At 45.2% G+C, this 27,726-nt stretch overlaps 1 protein-coding gene across 2 annotated transcripts in view; it reads right to left on the bottom strand.

Annotated features, from left to right (window-relative positions):
- slc4a1ap (solute carrier family 4 member 1 adaptor protein) overlaps window positions 1-27,726 on the bottom strand; it is a 203,912-nt gene that overhangs the window by 127,144 nt on the left and 49,042 nt on the right. For both annotated transcript variants that reach the window (XM_068027773.1, XM_068027774.1), the window contains 2 exons: window positions 9,846-9,968; window positions 2,154-2,214 (listed from right to left, as the gene is read on the bottom strand). In XM_068027773.1, coding sequence (XP_067883874.1) covers window positions 2,154-2,214; window positions 9,846-9,968 — 184 coding nt within the window. The remainder of the gene's footprint in view (window positions 1-2,153; window positions 2,215-9,845; window positions 9,969-27,726) is intronic.

Here is a 27,726-nt window from a genome sequence, read left to right on the forward strand (position 1 = left end):
TCCCTTCCTAACAGCAATGTGGGTGTATCTACCCACATGGACTGCAGCAGTTCAAGATGGCAGCTCATCACCACCTTCTCAAGGGCAATTAGGGATGGGCAATAAATGCTGGCCTGGCCAGCGATGCCCACATCCCATTAATGAAAAGGAAAAATGTTATTTAGGACAATACATAACCAACTATCTAATATGTTTCATCTGCAATGCTCTTAAATCATCACTTCATCATCACCAGTGAGAGCGCTGTAACTACAGTACTTCACCCTGCTGGAGTACAGTTTTAAAATGCTTTCTCCAGGCACAACCCTACTTTGAAAAGACTAAATCTATAACAAATTGAGGTCCTCTCCAATTTATGTCAAAGCAATTTGAAAATTTCATAAACCCAGCATTACACTTTACCGAAACATTTGTAACAATGTTGAAAGTTTTCCACATAAGAGGCCAAATTAAATTTTTAAGGTTATAAATAACATTTCACTACTTATCCACACAGTTTAGTGAATCTCATTGGGTGGCGGGGTGGGGTCAAACACCAACTGGCTGCTCAGGCTTCAAACTTTTTTTTAATAGTTAAATTCCTTGATGTTTTTATGTAGTCACTCTCAGTCGTCCATTGCTCACTTAGTCCACTGACTGCTCACTGACTGTTTCAATTTAGTTAACTTCTGTGCTGCCTATCTTCGTAGTTACTGAATCACACGTTGCTACACGAATTTGGAGGCAACCAGGCTTTTTATTTCAAAGAGAGATCAGTGACCATATTGTGCTCTATTTTGTGGCTACCTGCACAATGCCTAGTCAGGTGGGAGGAAACAGGAGCTCCTTCACCACTATCGATACCATTTTATAATTTCATGCTTGTCTACTCTTGCAAATATATGGCTAACCCAGTTTATAATGGACATAAACAAGGCAACAATGCAAGATGAGAGAACTGTCAATCAAGTTTTCATCTAATTTGTACTTTGTTTTGAGTAGGGGGAAAGTTTTCTTAGATCAGCTACTTTCAGTGCATGTAGTTTAGAAACGAACTCTAAAAAACATAAGAGAATCAAAGGATATGGGGATAGGGTAAGAAAGTTGAGCTGACATAGAAGATCAGCCATGATCTTATTGAATGACGGAGCAGGCACGGGGACTCAAATGGCCTACTCCTGCTCCTATTTCTTATGGTCCCTTCAGATGCCACCATGACACGTAGGTGATTCTTCACTGACCTCTCCATTAAGAGGCATCTTTGGAAAACAAACATACTCTGTGGTAATGTTTGTCACTATCAAATGTGAAAAGTTAAAATTTTGATCTGATGTCCCAGCAGCTGGCATAAGCTCACCAATCAATTAGATGCTGCACACAAAGTATCCACATTATCAAAACTTGACAGTCTGGCTAAAGTTTGGCACAAATTTCAACTTTCTGCCATGAGCACATTTAGTAAATAGTGGATCATATTTCACAACACACGAGGGGTGGGATTGGGTGGTGGGCAGTGCAGGAGATCATGTTGGAGTACCAAAATTTTGGTTCCAATTCTGGGCTCCTGAAAATAATGCCTGAATGGGTGCCCAATTTGTCAATCCCTTACGCAATAAGTTCATTGTCACTCTGACACTTACTGATCCCAACAGTTGCAAGAGTTACCAGACGCCAGGTATTGGGGCTAAATAGGCCAGTTCTTTACACTTGAAACATGGTTTATGGGCAAAATTAGAAGCATCCAGGTTAGTTAAAGGTGATGGGGCTATGCATGCCTGATGGGGAACTGAACCATAACTGAGCAGGCAGGTTCTCACTCTGATTTTTGGTCTATGTAGAGTTAACTGATCTTGGCTGGGATTGAGGTAAGGGCACTACAATTAATCTCAGCACCTTTGCACAAACGGAAGGATGGAGGGTTGGGAGGATGAGAGGAACAATTATCCAGAGTCTGTGCTTCTGGCTGTTACACAGTCTGAATGTTTGATATTAGACTCATGTTTTATGGCTTCCTGTCTGCCCCCATTGGGGAAGAATAGCAAATAAAGGAAAGCCAAATGTGATAGACATAGTCCAAGTACCATTCTACAGCTAGCCAGGGAAGAACTTCCACAAGTCAGAACTACAAAGCTAGTATCTTTAATATTTACTTTTTCAGATAAATTCTACTATACCTGACTCTACAGACCCAAGTACCAGAGCCACGTTCATCATACTCATATTCCAGCTCCTCGCCTGCAAAGAAAAAAAAGGTCCAAATAGCAGATGTTTTGAAATTCTGATTTTACAATGTTAATGAAATACAAAGCTACATAACTCACGTCACAAGGAAAGTAAAGAGGACTTATATTTATAAGGTGTATCTCTCAGAAATTACTTACAAGCATCCTATGCAGAACCAAGTGCAGTGGCTATGTAGACAATCCTGGCAGTCATTGTGCACACAGCATGATTCAACATATGATAATGAGATAGTGATCAGTTAAGCTGCTATTTATTGGTGCACCCTTGATCCTATGACTTTGATGTCAGATTACTTGCTTAATGTTAAATCACAGATTTAGTATGATCAAACAAAGTCAACACGGTTTTATGAAAGGGAAACTGTGTTTGACAAATTTATTCACGTTTTTTGAGGATGCAACTAGTAGGGTAGAAAAAGGGGAACCAGTAGATGTAGTATACTTGGATTTCCAAAAGGCATTTGATAAGGTGTCACACAAAAAGCTAATATGCAAGATAAGGGTGCATGGAGTTGGGGGCAATATATTAGCATGGATAGAGGATTGGTTGACAGACAGGAAGCAGAGAGTAGGGATAAACGGGGCATTTTCAAATTGACAGGCTGTTACTAGTAGAGTGCCACAAGGATCAGTACTGGGGCCTTAGCTATTTACAATCTGTATTAATGACTTAGACGAAGAGAGAGAAAATGTACCCAAGTTTGCTGATGATACAAAGCTAGGTGGGAATGTATGCTGTGAGAAGGACACAAAGTGGCTGCAACGAGATATAGACAGGTTAAGTGAGTGGGCAACAAGGTGGAGGATGGAGTATAATGTGGAGAAGTGTGAGGTTATTCGCTGTGGCAGTAAGAACAGAAAAGCAGAATATTTTTTAAAAGGCTTGAAACTTCAAAATGTTGATATTCAGAGACTTCGGTGTACTCTGACAAGGAGCACAAAAGTTAGCATGCAGGTACAGCACACAATTACACTGTGGGTGGCGCAGTGGTTAGCACCGCAGCCTCACAGCTCCAGGACCCGGGTTCAATTCTAGGTCCTGCCTGTGTGGAGTTTGCAAGTTCTCCCTGTGTTTGCGTGGGTTTTCACCGGGTGCTCTGGTTTCCTCCCACCACCAAAGACTTGCAGGTTGATAGGTAAATTGGCTATTATAAATTGCCCCTAGTATAGGTAGGTGGTAGGGGAATATAGGGACAAGTGGGGATGTGGTAGGAATGTGGGATTAGTGTAGGATTAGTATAAATGGGTGGTTGATGGTCGGCACAGACTCGGTGGGACGAAGGGCCTATTTCAGTGCTGTATCTCTAAATAAAATAAATAAATAAATTAGGGAGGCAAAAGGCATGTTGGCCTTTTTGCAAGGGGATTGGAGTACAAGAATAAGGAAGTCTTGCTCAATTGTACAGGGTTTTGGTGAGACCACACCTGGAGTACTGTGTGCAGTTTTTGTCTCCATTTTTAAGGAAGGATATACTAGCATTGGAGGTAGTACAGTGAAGGTTCACTAGATTGGTTCCTGTGATGAGAGGCTGAGTAAATTGGGCCTATACTCTCTGGAGTTTAGAACAATGAGGGGTGATCCCATTGAAACATATAAGATTCTAAAGGGACTTGACAGGGTAGACAGAAAGGTTGTTTCCCCTGTCTGGGGAATCTGGAACATGGGGGACAAGGTCTCAGGATAAGGGTTTGATCATTTAAGACTGAGATGAGGAGAAACTTCTTCACTCAAAGGGTTGTGAATCTTTGGAATTATCTATCCCAGAGGGTTGTGAATACTGTATCGTTGAGAATATTTAAGGCTGAGATAGACACATTTTTGACCTCTCGGGGAATCAAGGGATACAGGGAGTGGGCAGAAAAGTGGAGTTGAGGCAGAAGATCGGCCACAATTGTACTGAATGGTGGAGCAGGCTCAAGGGGCTATATGGTCTACTCCTGGTCCTATTTATGTTCTTATACATGTCAAAACTTGCACCAAGTGAACATTGGGAAGACCAAAGCCATTGTTTCTCAGGTCCCTTCAAAACTACAATACTTTTTCCACTGACTTCATCCCCCTCCCTGTTCACTTGTTTAGACTAAATAGAGTGAAACTCTGGTTATCTGTTTGAAGGAGAGCAAAGCTTCAAACCATACATAGTCTCCATTTCTGAGACTGCTCACTTCCCTCTCTGCAACACTGCCTGGCTCCACCCCTACCTCAGCCTCATTGCCACTGAAACCTATGTGCATGTTTTTGTCACCTTTACCCTCAATTTCTCCAATACTCTCTTTGCCAGCTTCCCATCCTGAACCTTCCATAAGTTCCAACTGGACCAAAATTCAGCTGCCTGTATCTTGTACCACAATAAGTTATGTCTGCTGAGCGCTCCAGCCTCGCTGGCCTACACTAGCTTCCTTTATCCATATTGCATTGAATTTAAAATAGTTATCTTCAATTCCCTCCATGACCTTGCTTCACCAAACCTCTGCAACGTCCTCTAGTGCACACTTCTTTCTTCAAATTTTGGCCTTTTAGGAACCTGGGAGTACTAGTAGCAGGAGTAGATCTTTCAGCTGCTCGGGACTGCTCTGCCATTCAATTATATCATGTCGGATCTGCACCTCAACTCCATTTTCCTGCCTTTGCACTATGTCTCTTGATATTTATCGAACAAAAATCTAGCTCAGTTTTAAAAGCTACAATTATCCCAACACTCCTGGTCTTCTGGGGGAGTTTTTTCCAGAATTCTACCATCCTTTGTGTGCAACCTGCCTTTCCTACATCCAAACATTGGTGGCACAGCTTTCAACTACCTTGCCAATACTCTCTCAAACTTTCCAAACTCCACTGGCTTCTCCATTTCCCTTTTCAGCTTTAAAAACCTTCCCAATACCCATCTGTGCATCGAAGCTTTCTATCACCTCTCATAACTTTCTCACCATGTCCATCATCGTTCCTTTATCTGTTATAGTAATGTATTCTTCCCCCTCCTGGAGTACCAGATTACATACAGGAGGCTTGAATGGGGCATGAACTCTCGGACATCTGATTTAGGGAAAAGCCGAGCTGACAGAAACAAAACTATGTTTCTAACAGATTGCACATAAACCTTTGCAAATAAAAACAGGAAGCTAAGAGGAACTGACATGACAAATGATTAGCAGGGCTACCAGTTTCTGATCAAAGCAAGTCAATAAGTTCCTAAGTGGTACCTTGCTACACACTGGGCATCAGTTAATATTGAATATTTTGAATGACCCACTCCCCCAAGAAAACAACAACTCCTAAACAGTAACCAAGGGGATATCATGAAACAATATCATGCTTCAGCTGAAACTGTCACACTGCTTTAGTCTATTGTTCAACATCAAATATCACGTTTCCCCAATCCTGACACCCCACCTCAAAGCAAGTTTCAAACGGAGAGAAGACCCATCCAATCTTTCCTGCTTGGTTTATTTACTGTCACTTTCTGCAGGCTGTAAGGCAGGGAGCCTGGAGGTAAAAGACAGCAAGTCTTGCTGGGTAAGCTCACTGCAGGAAACAAACAAGTGATTTACTTGATTCAACCATACTTTATGCAGATTACATCAGCTAGCTCATAATTTATAAACCAGTCAGGTCAGAATATATATATGAAAATATATTACCAGCCAGCAGTTATTCTGAGACTATTAAAATACCAATGCAGTATTTGAAAATATTGCTAAATATCAAGGGGAGGGGGAATGGTTTTTCACCACTAAAAACCTTTTTCACAAAGACCAATGCTAATCTCTCTCAGCATAGCAGAGCTCCAACAGCAGTAATTCTTTCATATGATACGCATAGAATTGCCTGCAGGACAGATTTAAATTGGGACGCATAGAAATACTTTACATTTAACCCAGACTGCTGGGCAACAAGTATTTCTTTATTCTCTTTTTCAGCTATCAGTCCAGTGTTCTCAGGTGACTGATGGACTTGGCATCAGTGGTTTCCACAATGGGGGGGAAAGGTCACTATTCTGTGCATGTGTGCTTGCACACGTATACATGTGCATGTGTGTGCTTGCTTTTAATTTTCTTTTTGCGAATTTTAGTATTCAAGGTGCATTTTGCCTATGCTTGGAAAATGAAGCGCTTTCCATTTCACTGTCCACAGGAAGCAAATTCAGGTCAAGTACAGTGTGGCTCAACAGACCATAAAGCCTGAGGCCAAACTTCAAGGCAATATTTTTCCCATTTCCCACCCTTTGGCCACTCTTGAGCAAGACTGGAAATTTAGTGCCAAATGGTGCTGAATTAGGGAGTTTCGTGGCGTGTGCTCATTCCCACTGGGGACTGGACCGAGACTGCTGAAGCTCGCATCATGTAGGACCCTTGCAGACATAGGCTTTAATCCCATTTGTCTGAGCTGGATGTGGGCCCACACTCCTGCAGTGAAAGGCCAGTATTCAACCCAGTGCATCATTCACTCTGTAGTGAGGTGACGCCCTGCTAATATTTTTCTGTGCATTTTGTCAATACTATTAAAAAAATTATAGCCCTGAGTCATAGATGCATTTAAGAGGAATATAAGGATATGCGGAGATGAATTAATGTGGGAGGAGGCTTGCGAGGAGCATAATCACAGGCATAGACCTGTTGGACTGAGTGGCCTGGTTCTGTGCTGTAAATTCTATGTAATTCTATGATAGCCCCCTTGGGAATGGATAGAGTAAGGGGCAGAGAAAAACAGTGAAGTGAGAAATTATTAAAAAAGATGCTTCCCAATTGGAGCAAGGTTAATTTATGTCACACGAGCACACAGCCTTTTGAAGCTGTGGAGGGTTGGCAACCCAAAATAGGTCTGGACAATTTTGAGTGAAAACTGTAAGGGGCAAAAGCCAATATCATAGCAGGTAAAGTTACTGCCTAATGTGATACCGAGCTATACACTGTCTGACCAGGATGGTCCAAGGCTCAATGCAGATTTTGGTCTGTATTGAGTTAGTTGATTGTGTCAGTGTTGTTTTAATCAAATACAATTGCAGCATTTTTGTCAACCAAACTGAAATTAGGACTAATTTTCTTACTATAGTAGGATCTTAGGTATGTCAGGTGACGCTCAGAGCACTCCTTCCCCATGGAAGCATGGCGACACAGCAGTGATAGATATGGTGGATCATGTCATTAGATTGTGGTGGTACACAATTCTGCTGCTGCTGATGGCCCACAATGCCTCATAGATGCCCAGTTTTGGGCTGATGAACTGTCCTGAAGTTTGTACCCTCGGCACAATGGAGAGTGTTCCCACTGTGAAGCCAAGATGAGAATTCACAGGTTGGAGCAGCAAGTTTCCTTCCTGGAAACACATTGGTGGACCAGTTGGAATTTATTACAATTTGGAGGGTTCCTTGATCATATTTCTGGTCCCAGCCCACAAATTACCAGATTTATTGCATTCAGTTTCAAGATCTCAGCGCTTCTATTCCAGTACCAGGTGGGAGCACTCATGCCTCTGAATCAGAAGTTTGCAGGTTCAATCTGACTCCAGAGCCATGAGCACAAAATGTAGGCTGATATTTCAGTGCAGTTCTGAGAGAGTGCAGCACTGTCGCAGGTGCCATCTTTCAGATGAGAATTTGAACTCTCTCAGATGAACGTAAAAGATCCCATGGCACTATCTTGAAGAAGGGTGGTGGAGCTAGGGCTTGTGACAAACTAGATTGTTTACTGAAAGAACTGGCATGGACTTGATGGGCCGACTGGCCTCCCTCTGTGCTGTACTATTCTATGATTCCTTGATTCTATGATTTTATGACTGAGCAGGGAATCTCTTCCTGGTGTCCTGGCCAATATTTATCCGCAATTATCATTAAAACAGATCATCTGGTCATTATCACATTGCTGTGTGTGGGAGCTTGCTATGTGCAAATTGGCTCCCACATTGCCTACACTGGAACAGCAACTAAACTCCCAAAATCCTTCATTGGCTATAAAGCAGTTTAGGATGTCTTGAGGTTGTGAATGGCACTGTATAATTGCAAGTCTTTTTATCTTTATAACCACAACCAAAAGGCCACCATATCCTCTCTCTCCTTCCAAGAATAAAACAACATTGGCCACTATTTGTTCTGAACATACAAATTAGGAGCAGGAGTAGGCCACTCAGCCCCTCGAACCCTCTCTGCCATTCAATAAGTTCATTACTGAACTGATTTCTCCACATTACCACTGACCCCCAATAACATTTCACCCCCTTGCTTATCAAGAATCTATCTACCTCTGCCTTAAACATATTCAAAGACTCTGCTTCCACCCATTTTTGAGGAAGTTCCAAAAACTCACAAACCTCCGAGAAAGAAATTCTCATCTCTGTCTTAAATGGGCGACCTCTTATTTTTAAACAGTGACCCCTAGTTCCAGATTCTCCCACAATGGGAAATATCCTTTCCACATCCACCCTGTCAAGACCACTCAGGATCTTATATGTTTCCATCAAGATACCTCAGAACCTTCCTTTCCTCAATACAGATGCTTATTAATTTACTGTGTACTTCCATGTTTTTGAATGCAGATTTGCAGCTTATCATTTCCATTTTACTGGTCAATAGTTCATAACATTTGGAAAAGGTGCTGGGCATTGAAATAGATGAATTAAGTCTTGTAATTTAGGCCTCAGTTTCATTATTTCACAGCTTTTCTTGTGGCCTTTTGAGTTGCCTGAGAAATCATGGCTTTTTTTTCCCCTGAGAAAACCAGAATGAAAATATGAATATGAAGAATTATGTTCACATTAAAAGGTACCCACAATACTAAAACTAAAATATAACAAAAACAGCAGCAACTTTAATGTAATGCCTTCACAGGAGCTTATCAAACAAAATTTGACACTGAACCACATAAAGGGATTTTAGAACAGGTTGGTCAAAATGTATGTTTCAAGGAGCGTCTTAAAAGGATGAAAGATCGATAGATAGGAGAAGCATAGGTAATACATTTTAGAGCTTAGGGCTCAGGCAGCTGAAGGTACAGCCTCCTATGGTTTAACAATGAAATCCACGGATGTGCAAGAGGCCAGAAATGGAGGAGCACAGAGACCTTGGAGGGTTATAAGGCTGGAGGAGATTACAGAGATAAGGATATGGTGGGATTTAGAAACAAGGATGAGAATTTAAAAAAAGTTGGCAACTGGACTAAAACGATAATGAAATTTCTTTTCTGAAGGTTATGAGTAAAATGAAACTAAAACCAGACATTCAAGAAAATTATTTCTAGTATTAGTGCACTGGTTTCTGCTTTCAATCCCTACCAAGTAACACTGCTAGTAACTGCACAAATATCTGAATACACTTAGGATGAGGAGATGACTGGGCTCAGTTACGATGCTCTCTGTAGTGAAACATTCAATTAACAATCAATGCCTGAATTAACAAATTGCATTGGGCAAGGAACTGGAGGACTGATGGATCACACAGAACTATATTCCAGCAAGGGTCTGTGCCTTTAATAGAGGTGGGAAGAAACTAGAAAATGAAAAGTAATCTTACATAACCTGGCTGCCTTATTGTGTATAAATTCAACAACACTGAAATGACAGCAAGACCGTTGTTAATTCTGTAGTGGTCATTTCATTTTCTGATCACAGAGATTTTGTTTAAAAAAAATGCCTACCTTCCCTATCAAAGAAGCCCTGAAGTGCTTTCTTAGGGTCTTTGAGATAAAAGGCTTCTCGGTCTTCCTGGAATTCAATGGAATATGGGTTGTCTTCACTTTCATCCTCCACTGCATCCTCGACTGTTGAAATATTTAAAAAACAATCACAGATCTGGCAGACACAACCTACTTTATATGATAATTCATTGAATAGCAGATCACTTGCTGCCAAGTGAGATATTCTCATTTCTGATGGTCTCAAACCAAAGCAATAAATAGTAGCTAGATACAAGGGGGAGGGGAGGGATGGGACACAGAAAAAACCTAAACTATTTACTCATTAAATTACTGGTTGAGCTTGATGGGAACTTATCAATTAGCACATTGAGTTTTTAAACTAACAACAGTTTACTTCACACAAAGTTTTCTTTATTTTCACTTTGCTTGTTGATTGGATTTACTTATTTATTAAAAATGTGGCTGCAGGGGGAAGAGATATTGAAGCAAAGTTGTCCATTCTGGATACCGAGTTGCTTTACTACGATAGTATTACAGTCAACTGAGACGTATGGGTTTCCTGCCTTGCCGGCACTCCACAGTATAAACACCCTGATCTTCGAGAAACCTGCAATATGGATCCTTGTATAGGGCATCAGGTTTTACCTGATCAAAAATGGACAATGCAGAAACCTGCCAACTACCAGATGAAGGATTATACACCCACAGCTATGGGTGTTGGCATAAATTAGACTTGGATGAAGAAGTCCGTTCGGATCATTTGGTCACCTTTCCTACTATCGTCTTGATACAGCATCCAACTATTTCTTAATTAAACACAGTTCCCTGTCTCAACTATCCTTCCAGATAGCCTGATCCAACTGTTAGCAGAAAGCAGCCGGTCAGATTTGAATGGTGAAGAAGTGGGGATTAAATGTGATTGTTTAAATGTGGGATTAAATGTGATTGTTTAAATGTGGGTAACATTACGTTTTTCTCAAGGATGTGAACTGGTCCTCCTTCTATTTACACACTAAGAAGCAACTCAGTCTCCACCTACATGACAGAGCTCAGAGCAATCGATAACTGTCTTGAACAGAAAGAGCAGATCTTGGAAGTCATCAATAGGAATCAGAATGGCTCACGAAAAGAAAACAATAAGCTTCCTGACTTACTTAAATCTCGGACAGGTTCTCTTCACAACCTCCATGTCAATCAACTCAAACTTCACTTTTTTTAAAACCTCAATCCCTTTTTGGCACAGGTTTCTTTTTAAACGTGCCAGTTTGCTCAGTATGAACTTATTTTTGCTTGGCAATATATAAGCTGCAGATGTAGAGAAAAACTACAAAGTCAAAAAAATCAAAGGTTGTTACAGAGTGAAGTAGCAAAAATAGCAATTTTTCAGTGTGCAACTTGGCCTCCAACTGAAAAGTCATGGTTGCTATTTGCTAGGTTTTTTTTTTGTCACTCTGAATACATTAAGTAAATGAGATAGCATTGGTAGAGAACATACAAACTAGGAACAGGAGAGCCCACTCGGCCCCTCGAGCCCGCTCCGCCATTCAATAAGATTATGGCTGATGTGATTGTAACCTCACCTCCATATTCCCACCTACGCCAGATAACCTTTCGCCCCTTTGCTCATCAAGAATTCTGCATTATAAATATTTAAAGACTCTGCTTCCACTGCCTTTTGAGGAAGAGAACTCTAAAGACTCACAATCCTCTGTGAGAAAAAATTTCTCCTCCTTTCTGTCTTAAATGGGAGACCCCTTACTTTTAAATAGTGACCTCTAGTTCTAGATTCTCCCACAAGAGGAAACAGCCTTTCCACATTCAAGTTGTCAAGACTCCTTAGGATCTTATATGTTTCAATCAAGTCGCCTCTTACTCTTCTAAACTCCAGCGGATATAAGCCTAGCTTGTCCAACCTTTCCTCATAAGACAACCCACCCATTCTCGGTATTAGTCTAGTAAACCTTCTCTGAACTGCTTCCAACACATTTACATCCTTCCTTAAATAAGGAAACCAATACTGTGAACAGTACTCCAGATGTGGTCTCACCAATGCCCTGTATAACTGAAGCATAACATTCCTACTTTTGTATTCAATTCCCCTCGCAATAATCACATTCTATTAGCTTTCCTAATTAGTTGCTGAACCTACATACTAACCTTTTGCGATTCATGCATGAGGACACCCAGATCCCTCTGCATCTCAGAGTTCTGTAATCTCTCATCATTTAGATAATATGCTTTTTTATTCTTGCTGCCAAAATGGGTAATTTCACATTTTCCCACATTATACTCCATTATACTCACTTAACCTATCTATATCCCTTAGTCCTCTTCACAACTTACTTCCCTACCTATCTTTGGGTTATCAGCAAATTTGTAACTATACCTTTGGTCCCTTCATCCAAGTCATTTATATAAAATTGTAAAAAGTTGAGGCTCCAGCACTGATATCTGTGGCACACCACTCATCACATCATGCCAACCAGAAAATGACCCATTCATTTATACCTACTCTCTGTTTCCTGGCAGCTAGCCAATCTTCCATTTTGCCAATATGTTACCCCCTACACCATGAGCTTTTAATTTCCGCAATAACCTTTGATGTGGCACCTTATCAAATGCCTTCTGGAAATCTAAGTACAATACATCCACCAGTTCCCATTTATCCACAGCACATGTCACTTCTTCAAAGAACTCCAATAAATTGGTTAAACATGGTTTCCCTTTCACAAAACCATGTTGACTCTGCCTGATTACCTTGAATTTTTCGAAGTGCCTTGCTACAATGTCTTTAATAATAACTTTTAACATTTTCTCTATGACAGTTGTTAAGCTATCTGGCCTGTAGTTTCCTGCTTTCTGTCTCCCTCCCTTTTTGAATAAAGCAGTCACATTCGCTATTTTCCAATCTAATGGAACCTTTCCCAAATCTAGGGAATTTTGGAAAATTAAAACCAACGCACCAACTATCTCACGAGCCACATCTTTCAGGAACCTAGGATGAAGTCCAACAGGATCCTGGGACTTGTCAGCCCACAGCTCCAACAATTTGCTCAGTACCACTTCCCTGGCGACTGCAATTTTCTTGAGTTCCTTCCTCCCTTCCATTTCCGGATTTACAGTCATTCCTGGGATGTTACTTGCACCCTCTACAGTGAAGACCGACGCAAAATACCTGTTCAATTCATCTGCCATCACCTTATTTTCCCTTATTAATTCCTCAGACTCACTTTCTATAGGACCAATGCTCACTTTGTTAACTCTTTTCTTTTTTAAATACCTATAGAAACTCTTACTATCTAGCTTGAAATATAAAGACAGTTTTCTCTCTAATTTTTCCCTCCTTATCAATGTTTTAGTCATTCTTTTCTGTTTTTTACATTGTATCCAATCTTCTGACTCGCCACCCATCTTTGCACAATTATATGCTTTTTCTTTAAGTTTGATACTCTCCAACTTTTTTAGTTAATTGCGGATGGTGGGTCCCACCCTTGGAAAATTTCTTTCTCGTTGGAATATATCTATTCTGTGTATTCTGAAACATCTCCTTAATATCTGCCACTGCATCTCTATTGACCTATCCCTTAACCTAATTTGCCAGTTCATTTTAGCTAGCTCTGCTTTCAAGCCCTCATAAATGCCCTTATTTAAGTTTAGGGTACTAGTCTTGGACCCATTCTTCTCTCTCTCAAACTGAATGTAAAATTCAGTCATATTATAATCGCTGCTACCTCGGGGTGCCTTCACTATGAGGTCATCAATTATTCCTATCTCGTTTCACAATACTAGGTCTAACATCGCCTGCTCTCTAGTTGGCTCTAGAATGTACTGTTATAAGAAACTATCCTATTCTATCAACTCCTCATCTAGGCTACATTTGCCCATCTGATTTTTCCAGTCTATATGTCGATTAAAATCCCCCATGATTATCACCATACCTTTCTGAGAAGCTCCCATTATTTTTTCCTTTATGCTCTGTCCTACTGTATGGTTACCATTAGGAGGCCTGTATACCACTCCCACGAGTGACTTCTAGCCTTTGCCATTTCTCATCTCTACCCAAACCACTTCTACATCCTGGTTCCCTGAACTTAGGTCATCTCTGTCTAAATGAGCAGGACTGGTAGCTCAATATACCAGGGTATAGAATCTTCTGGCATGACAGGGGAGGGGGTAAAAGAAGAGGTGGCATTGCACTGTTGATCAAGGAATCAATTACTGCAGTAAGGAGGGATGACATCTTAGAAGGTTCCTCAAATGAGGCCATATGGGTAGAACTTAAAAACAAAAAGGGGGCAATCACTTGGCTGGGAGTGTACTACAGGCCTCCAAACAGTTAGGGAAAAATAGAGGAGCAGATATGTAGGCAAATCTCAGAGAGGTGTAAAAATAATAGGGTAATAATAGTAGGGGATTTCAACTTCCCCAATACCAACTGGGATAGTCTTAGAGAAAAAGGCTTAAAGGGGGAGGAATTCTTAAAATGCAAACAGGAGAGCTTTTTGAGCCAGTACGTAGATACTCCTACAAAAGGGGCGGTATTGGATCTAAACCTAGGGAATGAAGTCGGACAAGTGGTAGAAGTGTCAGTGGGGGAACATTTTGGTGGTAGTGACCATAACACTGTAAGATTCAAGGTAGTTATGGAAAAGGACAAAAATGGACTGAAAATAAAAGTACTTAATTAAGACGATAAAACAGGATCTGGCCAAAGTGGACTGGGAGCAGCTATTTGTAGGAAAGTCTACATCAGATCAGTGGGAGTCATTCAAAGAGAAATAGTGACAGTTCAGAGTCAACATGTACCCATTAAAGTGAAGGGTAGGACCAACAAGTCCCGGGAACCCTGGATGTCAAGGGATATAGAGGATTGGATTAGGAAAAAAAAGAAGGCTTATGGCAGATTCAGAGCGCTGAAAACAGTGGAGGCACTAGAGGAGTATAGAAAGTGTAGGGGGGTACTTGAAAAAGTAATTAGGAGAGCGAAAAGGGGACATGAAAAAACACTGGCGGGCAAGATAAAGGAAAATCCTAAGGTGTTTTATAAGTATATTAAGGACAAGCGGATAACCAGGGAAAGAGTAGGGCCCATTAGGGACCAAAGTGGCAATCTGTGTGTGGAGCCGGAGGACACAGGTGAAGTTTCATCTGTCTTCACTATGGAGAAGGATGATGTAGGTGTAGAGATCAGGGAGGGGGACTGTGATATACCTGAACATATTAGCATTGAAAGGGAAGAAGTATTAGCTGTTTTAGAGGGCTGAAAAGTGGATAAATCTACAGGCCCAGATGAGATGTATCGCAGGCTGTTATGTGAGGCAAGGGAGGAGATAGCAGGGCCTCTGACACAAATTTTCAAATCCTCTCTGGCCAGAGGATTGGAGGACAGCGAATGTGGTACCATTATTTAAGAGGGTAGCAGGGATAAACCAGGTAATTACAGGCCGGTGAGTCTAACATCAGTGGTAGAGAAAATATTGGAAAAAATTCTAAGGGACAGGATTAATCTCCACTTGGAGAGGCAGGGATTAATCAGGGATAGTCAGCATGGCTTTGTCAGGGGGGGTTTGTGTCTGACTAACTTGATTGAATTTTTTGAGGCGGTGACGAAATGTGTAGATGAGGGTAAAGCAGTTGATGTAGTGTACATGGACTTCAGTCAGGCTTTTGATAAGGCTCCACATGGGAGATTGGTTAAGAAGGTAACAGCCCATGGGATCCAGGGCAATTTGGCAAATTGAATCCAAACTTGGCTTAGTGGCAGGAGGCAGAGGGTAATGGTCAAGGGTTGTTTTTGCGAATGGAAGCCTGCGACCAGTGGTGTACTGCAGGGATTGGTGCTGGGACCCTTGCTGCTTGTAGTGTACATTAATGATTTAGGCATGAATGTAGCAGGTATGATCAGTAAGTTCGCAGATGACACGAAAATTGGTGGTGACGTAAATAGTGAGGAGGAAAGCCTTAGATTACAGGACGATGTAGATGGGCTGGTAAGATGGGTGGAGCAGTGGCAAATGGAATTTAATCCTGAAAAGTGTGAGGTGATGCAAATTAGGAACACCAACAAGGCAAGGGAATATACAATGGATGGTAGGACCCTAGGAAGTACAGAGTGTCAGAGGGACCTTGGTGTACTTGTCCATAGATCACTGAAGGCAGCAGCACAGGTAGATAAGGTGATTAGGAAAGCATATGGGATACTTGCCTTTATTAGCCGAGGCATAGAATATAAGAGCAGGGAGGTTATGATGGAGCTGTATAAAACGCTAGTTAGGCCACAGCGGGAGTACTGTGTACAGTTCTGGGCACCACACTATAGGAAGGATATGATTGCACTGGAGAGGGTGCAGAAAAGATTCACAAGGATGTTGCCTGGGCTGGAGCATTTCAGCTAGGAAGAGAGACTGAAAAGACTGGAGTTGTTTTCCTTAGAGCAGAGAAGGCTGAGGGGAGATATGATTGAGGTATACAAAATTATAAAGGGCAATTATAGGTTAGATAGGAAGAAACTTCTTCCCTTAGCGGAGGGGTTAATAACCAGGGGGCATAGATTTAAGCTAAGGTGCAGGAGGTTTAGAGGGGATTTGAGGAAAACATTTTTCACCCAGAGGGTGGTTGGAATCTGGAACGCACTGCCTGAAGAGGTGGTAGATGCAGGAATTCTCAGAACATTTAAGAAGTATTTAGATGAGTACTTCAAACGCCATAGCACACAAGGCTATGGACCAAGTGCTGGAAAATGGGATTAGAATGGTTAGGTGCTTGATTGCTGGCACAGACATGATGGGCCGAAGGGCCTGTTTCTGTGCTCTATAACTCTATGACTATAATTAACAGAGCCATCCCTCCACCTTTTCTTAGCTTCCTGTCCTTCCTAAATGTCATGTACCCTTCAATATTCAGGTCCCAATCTATGTCATCCTGCAGCCGTGTTAAACTAGACAGACAGATGTAATAGTTTGCACATTAAATTAAGAATGAAGAGTACTATTTTGGTTCAACCTATTTGTTGCGATTCTGTTTTCTAATGGACAATTTGTTCTAATTAAGCTCCCCATTCAGCATTTCACCGTTCCTTCCATGATTCAATTTTTAAACTCCCTCACCAAGAAATTCATTCTATGGGCTGGATTTCGCAACAAAGTTGCAGGTCCTGGTGGCAGGACCCTAAGTAGGTGCCGCTTCCCTTAAGGCATTCAGCAGCCGTTCATAATCTTATAGCGGCCTGCCAATTAACTCAGGGAAGGCACGGGGGCAGTCCAATTGAACTGCAGAGGTGGGAGGCGTGGCAGCGAATGCGGCTAAAGGGCTGCCTGCCCCTGAATTCCCTGATGACTGCTTTCGAAGAGCCTCTGTCTGCCTGCCTGACATCAAGGAGCCCTTGACTGCATGCTATCAAGGAGCCCCTACCTGCCTGCTACTGTGAAGGAGCATCTGCCTGTCTGCCTGCCTGCCATCAAGGAGCCCCTGCCCGCCTGATACCGAAGAGCCCCTGCCCGCCTGATGCCGAAGAGCCCCTGCCCGCCTGATATCAAGGAGCCCCTGCCCGCCTGATACCGAAGAGCCCCTGCCCGCCTGATACCGAAGAGCCCCTGCCCGCCTGATACCAAAGAGCCCCTGCCCGCCTGATACCAAAGAGCCCCTGCCCGCCTGATACCAAAGAGCCCCTGCCCGCCTGATACCAAAGAGCCCCTGCCCGCCTGATACCAAAGAGCCCCTGCCCGCCTGATACCAAAGAGCCCCTGCCCGCCTGATACCAAAGAGCCCCTGCCCGCCTGATACCAAAGAGCCCCTGCCCGCCTGATATCAAAGAGCCCCTGCCCGCCTGATATCAAAGAGCCCCTGCCCGCCTGATATCAAAGAGCCCCTGCCCGCCTGATATCAAAGAGCCCCTGCCCGCCTGATATCAAAGAGCCCCTGCCCGCCTGATATCAAGGAGCCCCTGCCCGCCTGATATCAAGGAGCCCCTGCCCGCCTGATACCAAAGAGCCCCTGCCCGCCTGATACCAAAGAGCCCCTGCCCGCCTGATACCAAAGAGCCCCTGCCCGCCTGATACCAAGGAGCCCCTGCCCGCCTGATATCAAGGAGCCCCTGCCCGCCTGATATCAAGGAGCCCCTGCCCGCCTGATATCAAGGAGCCCCTGCCCGCCTGATATCAAGGAGCCCCTGCCCGCCTGATACCAAAGAGCCCCTGCCCGCCTGATACCAAAGAGCCCCTGCCCGCCTGATATCAAGGAGCCCCTGCCCGCCTGATACCAAAGAGCCCCTGCCCGCCTGATACCAAAGAGCCCCTGCCCGCCTGATACCAAAGAGCCCCTGCCCGCCTGATACCAAATAGCCCCTGCCCGCCTGATACCAAAGAGCCCCTGCCCGCTTGATACCAAAGAGCCCCTGCCCGCCTGATATCAAGGAGCCCCTGCCCGCCTGATATCAAGGAGCCCCTGCCCGCCTGATATCAAGGAGCCCCTGCCCGCCTGATATCAAGGAGCCCCTGCCCGCCTGATATCAAGGAGCCCCTGCCCGCCTGATACCAAGGAGCCCCTGCCCGCCTGATACCAAGGAGCCCCTGCCCGCCTGATATCAAGGAGCCCCTGCCCGCCTGATATCAAGGAGCCCCTGCCCGCCTGATATCAAGGAGCCCCTGCCCGCCTGATACCAAAGAGCCCCTGCCCGCCTGATACCAAAGAGCCCCTGCCCGCCTGATACCAAGGAGCCCATGCCCGCCTGATACCAAGGAGCCCCTGCCCGCCTGATACCAAGGAGCCCCTGCCCGCCTGATATCAAGGAGCCCCTGCCCGCCTGATATCAAGGAGCCCCTGCCCGCCTGATATCAAGGAGCCCCTGCCCGCCTGATATCAAGGAGCCCCTGCCCGCCTGATATCAAGGAGCCCCTGCCCGCCTGATATCAAGGAGCCCCTGCCCGCCTGATATCAAGGAGCCCCTGCCCGCCTGATATCAAGGAGCCCCTGCCCGCCTGATATCAAGGAGCCCCTGCCCGCATGATATCAAGGAGCCCCTGCCCGCCTGATATCAAGGAGCCCCTGCCCGCCTGATATCAAGGAGCCCCTGCCCGCCTGATATCAAGGAGCCCCTGCCCGCCTGATATCAAGGAGCCCCTGCCCGCCTGATATCAAGGAGCCCCTGTCTGCCCGCCTGATATCAAGGAGCCCCTGCCCGCCTGATATCAAGGAGCCCCTGCCCGCCTGATATCAAGGAGCCCCTGCCCGCCTGATATCAAGGAGCCCCTGCCCGCCTGATATCAAGGAGCCCCTGCCCGCCTGATATCAAGGAGCCCCTGCCGGCCTGATATCAAGGAGCCCCTGCCTGCCTACTGTGAAGGAGCATCTGCCTGTCTGCCTGGTTGCCTGTCATCAAGGAGCCCCTGCATGCAATCAGGAGCCCTGCCTGCCTGCCATCAAGGAGCCCCTGTCTGCCTGCCATCAAGCAGCTGTAAGGAAGTCAGAAGCCACAATGGCAGACTGAAGACGCTGTAAAGTTCCAGGGTTCAGCAACGCCTCCCTGCAGGTTCTCCACTTGGTTGCAAGGTCAAGGCAGAAGGTCCTCATCCCCAGGGAAGGGAGGTGGAGACGGGCCTGCCTGACCAAGCAAGCAGAGAAATGAAGATTGCAGAGGAGGTCAGCAGCCAGGGGGTCATCCAAAGAACCCGGATCCAGTGCCGCAATCGCGTCAATGACCTCACTTAGCTAGGTGAGTTCAGCAGACCTCTTTTCCCTTTGGAGCTTGCGTATGGCAATGCAAGAGGGTGCGCTTGGTGGAGAGGGAGTGGCTGGCTACCCAGTTGATGGCAATGGGGTTAGGCAGCAGCATATGTTGCCAGAGGCATGGCTGCACCTCAGTAAGAGGCGCCTATCTGTCACTTCTGACCCCCACAAAGACCTTTGAGTGGTTGTACGCAGAAGGCATTCATGTGCCCCCATCAGGGACTGCTGGCTGCCACCATAGAGTCATAGAGTTTTACAGCACAGAAACAGGGCCTTCGGCCCAACGCGCCTGTGCCGACCATCAAGCACCCATCCTAACTAAACCCATTTCCCCGCACTTAGCCTGTAGCTTTGTATGTCCTGACTCAATATGTCGATAGGCCGACTAGAGGGGAGGCTATGTTGGATTTGGTGCTTGGCAACGAACCAGGCCAGGTGGCAGATCTCTCGGTGGGAGAGCATTTCGGTGATAGTGATCACAACTCCCTGACCTTTACTATAGTCGTGGAGAGGGATAGGAGCAGACGGGATGGGAAAATATTTAATTGGGGGAGGGGGAATTACAATGCTATTAGGCAGGAACTGGGGAGCATAAATTGGGAACAGATGTTCTCAGGGAAATGCACGACAGAAATGTGGAGGTTGTTTAGGGAGCACTTGCTGCGACTGCTGGATAGGTTTGTCCCAATGAGGCAAGGAAGGGATGGTAGGGTGAAGGAACCTTGGATGACAAGAGATGTGGAACAGCTAGTCAAGAGGAAGAAGGAAACTTACTTAAGGTTGAGGAAGCAAGGATCAGACAGGGCTCTAGAGGGTTACAACGTAGCCAGGAAGGAACTGAAGAATGGACTTAGGAGAGCCAGAAGGGGACATGAAAAAGTCTTGGCGGGTAGGATTAAGGAAAATCCCAAGGCGTTCTACACTTATGTGAGGAACAAGAGTGAGGGTAGGGCCGATTAGGGATAGTGGAGGGAACCTGTGCCTGGAGTCGGAGGAGGTAGGGGAGGTCCTAAATGAATACTTTGCTTCAGTATTCACTAGTGAGAGGGACCTGGTCGTTTGTGAGGACAGCATGAAACAGGCTGACATGCTCGAACAGGTTGAGGTTAAGAGGGAGGATGTGCTGGAAATTTTGAAAGACAAGAGGACAGATAAGTCCCCGGGGCCAGACGGGATAGACCCAAGGATATCGAGGGAAGAGATTGCCACGCCTTTGGCGATGATCTTTGCGACCTCACTGTCCACTGGAGTAGTACCAGAAGATTGGAGGGTGGCAAATGTTATTCCCTTGTTCAAGAAAGTGAATAGGGATAACCCTGGGAATTATAGACCAGTCAGTCTTACGTCGGTAGTGGGCAAATTACTGGAGAGGATTCTGAGAGACAGGATTTAAGATTATTTGGAAAAGCATAGTTTGATTAGAGACAGTCAGCATGGCTTTGTGAGGGGCAGGTCATGCCTCACAAGACTTACTGAATTCTTTGAAGATGTGACAAAACACATTGATGAAGGAAGAGCCTACCCCATGGTAGGCTCATTCAGAAAGTAAGGAGGCATGGGATACAGGGAAATTTGGCTGTCTGGATACAGAATTGGCTGGCCCAAAGAAGACAGAGAGTGGTAGTAGATGGAAAGTATTCAGCCTGGAGCTCGGTGACCAGTGGTGTTCCGCAGGGATCTGTTCTGGGACCTCTGCTCTTTGTGATTTTTATAAATGACTTGGATGAGGAAGTGGAAGGCTGGGTTAGCATGTTTGCCGATGCCACGAAGGTTGCTGGTGTTGTGGATAGTGTGGAAGGCTGATGTAGGTTGCAACGGGACATTGACAGGATGCAGAGCTGGGCTGAGAAGTGGCAGATGGAGTTCAACCTGGAAAAGTGTGAAGTGATTCATTTTGGAAGGTCAAATTTGAATGCGGAATACAGGCTTAAAGACAGGATTCTTGGTAGTGTGGAGGAACAGAGGGGTCTTGGGGTCCATGTCCATAGATCGCTCAAAGTTGCCACCCAATTTGATAGGGTTGTTAAGAAGGCGTATGGTGTGTTGGCTTTCATTAACAGGGGGATTGAGTTTAAGAGCCGCGAGGTTATGCTGCAGCTCTATAAGGACCTGGTTCGACCACACTTGGAATATTGCGTTCAGTTCTGGTCGCCTCATTATAGGAAGGATGTGGAAGCTTTAGAGAGGGTGCAGAGGAGATTTACCAGGATGCTGCCTGGACTGGAGGGCATGTCTTACGAAGAAAGGTTGAGGGTGCTAGGGCTTTTCTCATTGGAACGAAGAAGGATGAGAGGTGACTTGATAGAGGGGTACAAGATGATGAGAGGCATAAATAGAGTGGATAGCCAGAGACTTTTTCCCAGGGCGGAAAGGGCTATAACCAGGGGGTATAATTTTAAGGTGATTGGAGGAAGGTTTCAAAGAACAAAGAACAAAGAAAATTACAGCACAGGAACAGGCCCTTCGGCCCTCCAAGCCTACGCCGATCCAAAACCTCTATCTAAACCTGTCGCCTATTTTCTAAGGGTCTGTATCTCTTTGCTTCCTGCCCATTCATGTATCTGTCTAGATACATCTTAAAAGACGCTATCGTGCCTGCGTCTACCACCTCCGCTTGTAATGCATTCCATGCACCCACCACCCTCTGCGTAAAGAACTTTCCACGCATATCCCCCCTAAACTTTTCCCCTTTCACTTTGAACTCGTGTCCCCTTGTAATTGAATCCCCCACTCTGGGAAAAAGCTTCTTGCTATCCACCCTGTCTATACCTCTCATGATTTTGTACACCTCAATCAGGTCCCCCCTCAACCTCCGTCTTTCTAATGAAAATAATCCTAATCTACTCAACCTCTCTTCATAGCTAGCGCCCTCCATACCAGGCAACATCCTGGTGAACCTCCTCTGCACCCTCTCCAAAGCATCCACATCCTTTTGGTAATGTGGCGACCAGAACTGCACGCAGTATTCCAAATGTGGCCGAACCAAAGTCTTATACAACTGTAACATGACCTGCCAACTCTTGTACTCAATACCCGGTCCGATGAAGGAAAGCATGCCGTATGCCTTCTTGACCAATCTATTGACCTGCGTTGCCACCTTCAGGGAACAATGGACCTGAACACCCAAATCTCTCTGTACATCAATTTTCCCCAGGACTTTTCCATTTACTGTATAGTTCACTCTTGAATTGGATCTTCCAAAATGCATCACCTCGCATTTGCCCTGATTGAACTCCATCTGCCATTTCTCTGCCCAACTCTCCAGTCTATCTATATTCTGCTGCATTCTCTGACAGTCCCCTTCAGTATCTGCTACTCCACCAATCTTAGTGTCGTCTGCAAACTTGCTAATCAGACCACCTATACTTTCCTCCAAATCATTTATGTATATCACAAACAACAGTGGTCCCAGCACGGATCCCTGTGGAACACCACTGGTCACACATCTCCATTTTGAGAAAGTCCCTTCCACTGCTACTCTCTGTCTCCTGTTGCCCAGCCACTTCTTTATCCATCTAGCTAGTACACCTTGGACCCCATGCGCCTTCACTTTCTCCATCAGCATACCATGGGGAACCTCATCAAACGCCTTACTGAAGTCCATGTATATGACATCTACAGCCCTTCCCTCATCAATCAACTTTGTCACTTCCTCAAAGAATTCTATTAAGTTGGTAAGACATGACCTTCCCTGCACAAAACCATGTTGCCTATCACTGATAAGCCCATTTTCTTCCAGATGGGAATAGATCCTATCCCTCAGTATCTTCTCCAGCAGCTTCCCTACCACTGACGTCAGGCTCACCGGCCTATAATTACCTGGATTTTCCCTGCTACCCTTCTTAAGCAAGGGGACAACATTAGCAATTCTCCAGTCCTCCGGGACCTCACCTGTGTTTAAGGATGTTGCAAAGATATCTGTTAAGGCCCCAACTATTTCCTCTCTCGTTTCCCACAGAAACCTGGGACAGATCCCATCCGGACCTGGGGACTTGTCCACCTTAATGCCTTTTAGAATACCCAACACTTCCTCCCTTCTTATGCCGACTTGACCGAGAGTAATCAAACATCTGTCCCTAACCTCAACATCCGTCATGTCCCTCTCCTCGGTGAATACCGATGCAAAGTACTCGTTTAGAATCTAACCCATTTTCTCTGACTCCACGCATAACTTTCCTCCTTTGTCCTCGAGTGGGCCAATCCTTTCTCTAGTTACCCTCTTGCTCCTTATATATGAATAAAAGGCTTTGGGATTTTCCTTAACCCTGTTTGCTAAAGATATTTCATGACCCCTTTTAGCCCTCTTAATTCCTCGTTTCAGATTGCGCCTACAATCCCGATATTCTTTCAAAGCTTCGTCTTTCTTCAGCCGCCTAGACCTTATGTGTGCTTCCTTTTTCCTCTTAGCTGGTCTCACAATTTCACCTGTCATCCATGGTTCCCTAATCTTGCCATTTTACCCCTCATTTTCACAGGAACATGTCTCTCCTGCACGCCAATAACCTCTCTTTAAAAGCCTCCCACATATCAAAAGTGGATTTACCTTCAAACAGCTGCTCCCAATCTACATTCCCCAGCTCCTGCCGAATTTTGGTATAGTTGGCCTTCCCCCAATTTAGCACTCTTCCTTTGGGACCACTCTCGTCTTTGTCCATGAGTATTCTAAAACTTACGGAATTGTGATCACTATTCCCAAAGTAGTCCCCTACTGAAACGTCAACCACCTGGCCCGGCTCATTTCCCAACACCAGGTCCAGTATGGCCCCTTCCCGAGTTGGACTATTTACATACTGCTCCAGAAAACCCTCCTGGATGCTCCTTACAAATTCTGCTCCATCTAGACCTCTAACATTAAGTGAATCCCAGTCAATGTTGGGAAAATTAAAATCTCCTATCACCACCACCCTGTTGCTCCTACAGCTTTCCATAATCTGTTTCCATATTTGTACCTCTATCTCATGCTCGCTGTTGGGAGGCCTGTAGTACAGCCCCAACACTGTTACCGCACCCTTCCTATTTCTGAGTTCTGCCCATATTGCCTCACAGCTCGAGTCCTCCATCGTGCCTTCCTTCAGCACAGCTGTGATATCCTCTTTGACCAGTAATGCGACTCCTCCACCCCTTTTACCTCCCTCTCTATCCCGCCTGAAGCATCGGTATCCTGGGATATTTAGTTGCCAATCATGCCCTTCCCTTAACCAAGTCTCAGTAATAGCAATAACATCATACTCCCAGGTACTAATCCAAGCCCTAAGTTCATCTGCCTTACCTACTACACTTCTTGCATTAAAACAAATACACCTCAGACCACCAGTCCCTTTGCTTTCATCATCTGCTCCCTGCCTACTCTTCCCGTTAGTCACGCTGACTTCATTATCTAGTTCCTTACAGGCTTTAGTTACTACATCCTTACTCTCTACTGACCTCATTTGGTTCCCATCCCCCTGCCACATTAGTTTAAACCCTCCCCAACAACGTTAGCAAAAGCACCCCCAAGGACATTGGTTCCAGTCCGGCCCAGGTGTAGACCGTCCAATTTGTAATAGTCCCACCTCCCCCAGAACCGGTCCCAATGTCCCAGAAATCTGAACCCCTCCCTCCTGCACCATCTCTCAAGCCACGCATTCATCCTGACTATTCTTTCATTTCTACTCTGACTATCACGTGGCACTGGTAGCAATCCTGAGATTACTACCTCTGAGGTCCTACTTTTTAACTTGGCTCCTAACTCCCTAAATTCTGCTTGTAGGACCTCATCCCGTTTTTTACCTATATCATTGGTGCCTATGTGCACAACGACAACTGGCTGTTCACCCTCCCCCTTCAGAATGTTCTGCAGCCGATCTGAGACATCCCTGACCCGTGCACCTGGGAGGCAACATACCATTCGGGAGTCTCGTTTTCGACCACAGAACCGCCTATCTACTCCCCTTACAATCAAATCCCCTATGACTATAGCCCTTCCACTCTTTTTCCCGCCCTTCTGAACAGCAGAGCCAGCCACGGTGCCATGAACCTGGCTACTGCTGCCTTCCCCTGGTGAGCCATCTCCCTCAACAGTATCCAAAACGGTATACCTGTTGTGGAGGGAGATGACCGCAGGGGACACCTGCGCTGCCTTCCTGCTCTTTCTCTGCCTTTTGGTCACCCATTCCCTTTCTCCCACAGCAATCCTAATCTGCAGTGTGACCAACTCACTGAACGTGCTATCCACGACCTCCTCAGCATCGCGGATGCTCCAAAGTGAGTCCATCCGCAGCTCCAGAGCCGTCATGCGGTCTAACAAGAGCTGCAGCTGGACACACTTCCTGCACGTGAAGGAGTCAGGGACATCAGCCATGTCCCTGAGCTCCCACATTGAGCAAGAGGAGCATGTCACGGGTCTGAGATCTCCTGCCAGTTTTAATCTTAAGCTTAAACTTAGTTAAATGAAAAAGGAACGAAAAGTTTTTTACCAATCACACGATAAAAAAAAAAGAGAAATAGAAAAAGCCTTACCTTATCTACACACCACCGAGTCCTTTTTTTTTGATTAGAGGAGGAGGGCAGGTGGGAGACACTACAGGTGTAGTGTCTCGGGTTCAGAAACAGCCCAAATATATAGGGTTTTACATACCCAGCAGCCCCCTGGTCTCCGCCGAAAACAAAAGGAAATTAAATTTACTTTAAACTGACCTTCCCAGCTGCTCACTCGCTCGCACTCTCTGCTCCCGAAAAAGCTGCTGCACTGAAAGGCAAGTTATTTTAAACGGCCCAAATATGTAGGGTTTTACTTACCCAGCAGCCCCCTGGTCTCCGCCGAAAACAAAAGGAAATTAAATTTACTTTAAACTGACCTTCCCAACTGCTCACTCGCTCGCACTCTCTGCTCCCGAAAAAGCTGCTGCAATGAAAGGCAAGTTATTTTAAACGGCCCAAATATATAGGGTTTTACTTACCCAGCAGCCCCCTGGTCTCCGCCGAAAACAAAAGGAAATTAAATTTACTTTAAACTGACCTTCCCAGCTGCTCACTCGCTCGCACTCTCTGCTCCGGAAAAAGCTGCTGCAATGAAAGGCAAGTTATTTTAAACGGCCCAAATATATAGGGTTTTACTTACCCAGCAGCCCCCTGGTCTCCGCCGAAAACAAAAGGAAATTAAATTTACTTTAAACTGACCTTCCCAGCTGCTCACTCGCTCGCACTCTCTGCTCCCGAAAAAGCTGCTGCAATGAGATGTCAGAGGTTGGTTCTTTACACAGAGAGTGCTGGGTGCGTGGAATGCACTGCCAGCGGTGGTAGCAGAAGTAGATACGTTAGGGACATTTAAGCGACTCTTGGATAGGTACATGGATGATAGTAGAACGAAGGGTAGGTAGGTAGTTTGATCTTAGAATAGGTTAAAGGTTCAGCACAACATCGTGGGCCGAAGGGCCTGTACTGTGCTGTACTGTTCTATGTTCTATGTTCTCGCGTTTCAAGTGCTCATCTAAATGCTTCTAAATATAGCTATTGTGGTTGTCTCCATGGGGGAAACTAACGGTGCTCTTTTTTTCTGCTTGGAGGAAAAGACAGCACACAACACTAAGGAAAATGCCAAGACCAGCAGAGGGGTGCTGTAGCTGCACATCCCAACCCCTATAGAGGAGGCAGCCTTGGAAATGGCAGGGCAACAGGGCGGCCGTGCTATCGCTGATGGCAACACAGGTGTTTCCACTCAAGAGAGTGAGTGAACAAGTTCAGGGGCACAAGGGTGCATCTTGCACATGCAGTGGATACATGGAGCTCGGCAGCAGATATATTTGGGATGAGGAAATGGGATGCCCTTAACCTTTCAATGTATCTGCTCGCTCATACAGGACAGGGTCATGCCGAAGTACGGAGAGCTGGAGAAACCAAGGGCCAGCCGGCCACCTCTGAGCAGGACAAGGGATCCTCAGAGGGTGCACCATCGCATTATTCTCCCCCACCTTCTCACATTTGAGCTTAGATTCAGGAACACAACCTGCCGAACACATCACAGACCAAGCAGCTGAAAGAGGCTGAGATAGCTGAAGCCACTGACAATCAAAAGACTGAGAGAGGCCATGCCAATGCAGAGCCTCTTTTTTTAAAAATTCATTCTTGGGATGTGGGAGTCGCTGGCCAGACCAGCATTTATTGCCCATTCCTAATAGCC

The sequence above is a fragment of the Heterodontus francisci genome, chromosome 3, assembly GCF_036365525.1.
Source record: "Heterodontus francisci isolate sHetFra1 chromosome 3, sHetFra1.hap1, whole genome shotgun sequence".
Taxonomy (NCBI): Eukaryota; Metazoa; Chordata; class Chondrichthyes; order Heterodontiformes; family Heterodontidae; genus Heterodontus; species Heterodontus francisci.